The following is a 6,838-nucleotide window of genomic DNA, read 5'->3' as shown; positions in this document are numbered from 1 at the left end:
TAAAATTTATAATTAAATATTTGGCAAACTACATTATAATCCAATTCATACAAGAAAAAGATAACTGCAATGAGAATGAGAAATAAAAACAGCCTAATTTTTCCACTCCTCGGCATGCTTTCTCTATGTTGACTGCCAGGTGTAAAATACAGAGCTTATAGCAATGGCAGATGCAGGTGGGAAGTTTATGGATAAAGAGATGCAAATATCTACATTTAATAAAAACAATTTCACACCCAATAAATGTATGTTACTTAACAATAGAGATAGGTAAACCTTGTATTAAAGGAACACTCCAAACACCTAAACCGCGCTTGCTGAAGTGCTTTATGTTTGAAGAGTTTGTTCTCTTTTTCATTTTACAAAACGTGAAGTTTTCCATAGAAATTGGCACATGTGTAAATTGATCTTGTAAAAATTCCCCCCCCCCCCCCCCCCGGCTGTCAATTCGATAACTGGTCAATTTGCTTCCTGGTAGTTTAGATAAGTAGAGCTAAACTCAAAGAGTTGCAAAGAGTTCTTATTGATATTCATTAAGAAGTCTGTAATTGGACAAGTACAACTACAGAAAACCTGTACTAGGATAACAATTAAGGGCCTTACAAAGGCTGCAGACAGCAGATCTCCAGTGTTAGCAACTGCTAGCATGATTTTTATCCATGCCTGTTAATCAGACAAGTAGATACATTTTCTACCTCTTCCATCAGCTCCACAGCAAAGGTGTGCTGTGCTAGTGTACCCTGCCTTCCCTCTTCAGAAGCAGTGGGAAGCAGTATTTTTGGAATATTCCCCTGCACAAACTTGAAAGTCTCTACTGAGTAAAAGTGGGGGAGCTTGCAAAGATCACAGACAGCAAGTTTGCAGCTTTTGCATGCTGATTTTAGATACACCCGCAACAATAACATATTATATCTACTATATTGTTCAGAGAAATCTTATTTATGCTACATGTGTCAAAATATATTCTCTAACATTTTCGCTATATTTTAGACTAAATTCTATATCTTCATGTTACCCTCTCACTTAAAAATATTGTTTTAGATAAGGGATATCAGACTTGCAGCTGCTATTAGATACAACTTGCCTGCGACTAGCAAAGAATTATGAGAGCGTTGTAGACTAGTTTTTGGAAAGCTAAAGTTGGAGACCATTGCTTTAAAGACTATTGCTTTAAAGCATACTATACTTTTAAAGTAGTTCAGTGGGGGATTTAAATGTGTATCATTATCGTGTGGCCCTGAAATCAACCTTTGTAGATCAGTGCCATTGTAGTCACAAGAGCCTACTTTGTTTCATGTAAGTGATGTTTTTTTGGCAAAATGTGACCAAGTATCCTGCCTTTTTCTGTCACTCACAATGGCTGATGGGAACAGGAATCTTCTTGCTTTATTTTCAGTAGATGCCTATAGCAGCTTATTGCACATGTGCAACAATACAAGTCGAATTTTGGGCTATTTTTTTTTTTGCATTAAATGTATCTGGTTATCACACTCACACACAGACAACTTTTGAAATATCTGTCACCACTAGACTAAAACAACTCAAACATTTGTGAATCACAAAAAAACCTGTTTCTGTTCTATACAGATGAAACTGTTTAGACAGAAGCAGGTATGTTTTCTGATAAAAGTGGATGGGATTAATAATGAATTTTCAAGAACATAGCTTGGAATTAAAAAACACGCGTTCTTTAAAATGAACTTTTCTAATGAACAGTTACATAAAATCATCCTCTCCTTTTTTTGAAAAAATATTTTGAAAAAAATAATCAATAGAAGAAATCAGCAGTGTTTTAAGAAAACAATATTAGAAAAAATATTACAAAAGTCTCTTGTTGTAAAACCTGGATTTCAGTGAAGCAAGGAGGCATTGAATTGGGCATTCATGAATCTTCTCCACTATTCATAGCTTTATTATGAAGAAGAAAAAAAAAATATCTGTGGATGAAATATGAAATAATCTGGCCATCCTGCTTATCAGGATAATGGACCAGTGGCAGTAAAGCAGTCCTCTCAATTTGCAGTCTCTGACATGGAAGGAAGTATCTGCTCAGTTAAGGTCCAGTTGCATATTCATGACTTAATGGGTCAATCACACAGGAGGGACAATGCTGGTGTTGATAATGACATCCCTGAGAATCCACTTTTACTGACACATTCGCATTGACATTTCTTTCTGTGAAGAGAAAAGGTTGGGATGATGATTATAGCTCTGCTTAAACAAATACTTTATTACACAAGAAAAATCTAAAAGGACATGACCTCAATTGTAGCAGAAAGATCAGAAACCATTGTCTACCAAACTGGCTACAATTGTACAAAAATAAAAATAAATGTTGGGTACTACTCCACTTGTGTGCAAAGATGCATAGTTATTAACTAAAGGAAGAATTGCCAGGAATTCAAAATTAATTTCAAATTTAAGGTCAAAATACCCAAAGTGGAAAAATTCTCCCAGTCAGTTATACTTCCAGTTTGGCTAGTTTGAACTTAAATTTGAAATTCACGTTGAATTCACACTATAGTGAATAACCCTGCTAGGGTAGTTTTAAGGACACATTACTGTGAGTATTATGGCCATAGAGCTCTGTTTTTACTCTAGCATATCAATAATATGGAGCACCTAGAAAATTGGGACATTGGGATAGAAAATAGTAACAGACAGATAAACTGTGCCAAAAACAGGGATTGTTCCTCCTAAGTAGTAATACTTGGGAGGTATGTTTAATGTTTATACCCAAATCCCTTAATATAATACAAGTGTCTGTTATGTTAATGGAGCACATATCTTATGAACAGTATAGTGGACGAATACTGTTACAGATGGTGGGGAACATAATTTATTTTCTTTTTTGAGAGAGATTGACCACAATATCAATGTGCTCAAACTGTTTTATGGCAGTGTGCTTTTTAAATGTATTCTCAAGATATACCACTGGATGGCACTATATGAGCTTTAAATCCAATTTCACTGTCATTGATACACCGTTAAATGAAATATATATATAGATTTTTATGTAAACTATAAATATATCCAAGTGTTTATGTTAACAATTAATAAAGTATCCGTGTTTTATGATTGTAAATGTCTGTTATATATTGTGCTAATTACTGATCTAAATTAACTTGTTATCCAAAAAGAACTAAATAGCCACAATAAAAAGACAATCTGAAATGTGGTTCTTTTGATTATGAATTAGATACATCCCATTTTTGTGTAAACATATACTCCAAAATTACACACTTTTGCAACAGTTGTGCACAAATTATTAGCAGTTCTATATTAGGTCAGTGTAGTATTGGTGGGCTATAGAGCAGTAAATTGTGATTTGTTCACTCAATATGAATTATTTTATTATTGTTGTATACACAGTATTAAGTAGAAAACTATGTTATAATATTTTCTTCACTAAACTCCCTTTTGAAATCCAGTAGAATATCCTGGTAGGGCTATTGCTAATTTATAAGTAATTCTTTTTCCAGGTTTTAAATATCTTATATTACAAAACTTCCCCATTGGTTGAGCGGAGTATGAGATTAATGTCTTAAAATGAAGTTGCATTGTGAAACGAGGGAGTGTGGCTAAATGTATAGGGTAATGCTGCAGAAGGCTGCAAAACATTTGTTTGTTCTATTCATTAAATTGGAAAAAGTTGAAGAAAACACGTGGCCAGCGAACAGTAGTGGTTATAGTGCCAGAAGTGTACTGGTGACCCCAGTGTGAGTAATAAAAACATTTGCCAATGGTTTCACTTCTGGGGTTCACTGGGTTTTGGTCAATGTCTTTCTTTCTGATTCCTGCACATGCGAGTTTAGCCTCAAAAGAAAACCCAGTGGATACCAGGTAAGTTGTCAAAACGTTAGCTTTTGTCTGTAGGCTCTTTTGAGCAACATCTTCATCAACCTATTGAAACATTTCCCTCTTAAAAATATTGTAAAGCACTGTGGAATAAGTTGACGCTGTAAAAATGCCAATAATAATAATGCAATGGCACTCCTGGTACCTTAACTACTGCAGCACGCTATAGTGTTGTTTGTTTTTTATTTATTTATTTATTTTTTTCTTTGTTTTGGATTTTTTTTTTTTGCTTATTTTTTATTTTTTTTTTCTTCTTCTTTTTTTTTTTTTTTTGAAATGGAGAGAAAATAACTTTGCCCGGACTAGTAACTGTCATTCTCAACTCCCTGGGGGCTAGTTTACGTGAGTGAGGTACTGTGGTTAGTAGGCTTAGACGGCCTGTATGGTCTCATAGTTAGAAGTGGACTTGTCTCCCACTCTCATGGTCACCTCGTGATGTAAGATGTGGCCCAAGGTAAGGAGACCCTGTCCTCCCGCCCCGTCCCCATGCAGCAATTGGTGCCTATCGGTGGCCCCTACGTGGTCATAAGCACCTATGTAGCCCAGCAGTGCCGGTGGTCGTGGTGCCATATCGTGTGGTGGTTCTGTGGGACGAAAGCCGCTCGCGCCCTGCATGCAGGAAGGGGGAGCGGTGGGTGGGTGGTGTTGGGGGCCCACTTCCTAACCCCAGTACCCGCAGGGATTCAACATTAAAATAGGGACACTCTAGTATCTGAACGTTAATTGGAAAATGAGCAATTTTATACATTTTATGATGCAACAATGGTGCATAAGTAATACTACCAGTCCTGTAGTCAGCTATACATCGAGTAGCATGAAAAGACAGTTTCGCGGTCACTTTATGAGCGAGTCCTCGGTTAGTAGACCTCTTGCTTTTTCTTTTTTGTTTCTATGAAAGTTCTTTTGTAAGTTCTTTTATGCTGGTGACGTGTGTCGGGTTAGCGCCTGGGTTGGCCCACCATCTTCCATTCCGGACGGAATCGCTGCTGGGAGGCCTCTGGAGGAGCGGACGGGCCCTGAGGGTCCCAAAGGCCCCATTCTTTCAGGACGGTAAGACCGCGGTCAGGATCTGCCAGTGTGTGTAGTTTTCCTTCCTTCCAGACTAACAGTTTCGTAGGAAATCCCCATCTGTAAGCCATTTTGTTGTTGCGTAGTGTTTTAGTGATTGTGGAGAAGTCCCTGCGTCGGGCCATAGTCATGGCCGACAGGTCAGCATACAACGCAATGCCATCATAGGGTGCAGGTAGGTTGGGTGTTGATCTAGCCGCCTGGAGGAGAGCGTCTTTTGATTTATAGTGATGGAAACGAGCGATCACATCGCGTGGGGTGTCGGGTGTGAGGCGTGGCTGTCTCGGCAGGCGGTGAACTCTGTCAAGTTCCCAGGCCGTGCTGCTGATTGCAGGAGCTAGCGTTGTGCACATGTTGGTGATATATTCATGAAGTTTGTCCGACGGGATGTTTTCTGCTATTCCACGAAACCTCACATTGTTCCTTCGTGATCTGTCCTCCATATCTGCTAGTTTCTGCCACAATTTCGCATTATCAGCTTCCAGTGCTTGGAGCTTGTCTGCTGCTGCGTTGTGGGCTGAGCAGAGCTCCTCGGTCTTCTGTTCTAAGTGGTCAGTGCGGTCCCCCAGCTCTGCTATTTCTTGGTGGATGCCTGAGATAGCAGTAGTGAAGTCTTCCCTGATCGTCGCTCTCAGATCCTGGAGCATGGTTTTAATGTAGGATTTGGTAATATGCCCTTCCAAATCTGGATCTGGAGGCTGGTCGGGCTCCGTCGAGTTTCCTGAGGCCTGCGTTGGAGTCTCCGGTCCAGCGCCATCTTGGATTAGTTTATGGCGGTCTTTTTTAGGATTTCTGGACGGGTCAGTGAGCTTTGTCTGCTTCGAGGGAGACATCCTTTCGGTGGGTATATACCCCTGCGTTCTCTCGCCGGTGTTTAGCGTTTGTCCGTGCTGTTTTGTCCGTTTTAGTTAGCTTTTTGGCTCGGTGACTGGAGGAGCTCTCACTCCATGCGTCCGATCAGGCCGGAAGTCGGACACGCCCCCCCAGCACGCTATAGTGTTTATTGTGTTCCTTTAAGTTATATTGGTGCTTAACATGTAACATGGGTGCCTTCTAATGTCTGACGCAACCAAAGACTAGCCAGAGCTCAGTGGACTCTTCGTGAGACTCATAAATACAGGTGCACTGTCCAAAATTTAAAGTGGAACCATCGCATATGGTTTTCATATAAAAAAGTAATCACATTTAGCCATCCTATCACAGACAGAAAATGTCATGTAAACTGCCATTCACAGAGCGACATTTCCGTGTTCATGTGTGAGAAATGTCAACCTCACACAGAGCATTGTACAGCAATGATGTCTCCCCTAAGGTAGAAATGCAGCATAGGTATGTTTTTGTTGTGTTGTTTTTCTTTGTTGGTTTTTTTTTTCTTCCCTGTTCTGCACTTTTCACCCTAGGAAACACTTCAATAGCTTTTACAGGAGTGAGGAAACAAGGAACTATAATTTCCAGAACAGATGCTGTGTTTAATGCATGTTCATTGTTAGCACAAATTTTTCATTGGCATGCTTTTCATTTGGTTGCCATTTTGTGCATCATAATTTGCATGTTACCATTACATTTACAAAATTATTGTACAGAAGCAAAAGAAAAGATCCCAGCTGTGTGCGTAACACTTTCAGTCACTTTCTGGAGTCTAAAGCAACCCTAGCAAACTAATTTTATTTTTTGTAACTGATTTAGCATCATGAAACCAAGCAAGCAAGACTTTAAAAGGCGTGAAGACCTTCAACAACTTTAATCCAAATCCTTCCGAACATGCTTGAAAGGTTACAGGCAATTTGACTTACTTGGCTCAGTTGCAGACTGTAGCCAGTGATTTTACAGCTTGTTATGGAATCATATAAACCAGAAGTGAATAGATGAAAATGTTGGGTATAAAAAATATTGCAAACATTTTACGGTGTTC

General features: G+C 39.0%; 1 protein-coding gene across 2 annotated transcripts in view; it reads right to left on the bottom strand.

Moving 5' to 3' along the window:
* Positions 1-1,574: 1,574 nt before the first annotated feature.
* The window catches only part of MOB3B (MOB kinase activator 3B), a 141,158-nt gene continuing 135,894 nt past the window's right edge, over positions 1,575-6,838 (bottom strand). For both annotated transcript variants that reach the window (XM_063455183.1, XM_063455184.1), the window contains exon 4: positions 1,575-2,175. In XM_063455183.1, the coding sequence (XP_063311253.1) occupies positions 2,146-2,175 (30 nt within the window). In that variant the 3' untranslated portion in view covers positions 1,575-2,145. The remainder of the gene's footprint in view (positions 2,176-6,838) is intronic.

The sequence above is a fragment of the Pelobates fuscus genome, chromosome 5, assembly GCF_036172605.1.
Source record: "Pelobates fuscus isolate aPelFus1 chromosome 5, aPelFus1.pri, whole genome shotgun sequence".
NCBI classification, from domain to species: domain Eukaryota; kingdom Metazoa; phylum Chordata; class Amphibia; order Anura; family Pelobatidae; genus Pelobates; species Pelobates fuscus.
Note: the sequence above shows the minus strand (reverse complement) of the source record. Positions and strands in the feature narration are given on the sequence as shown.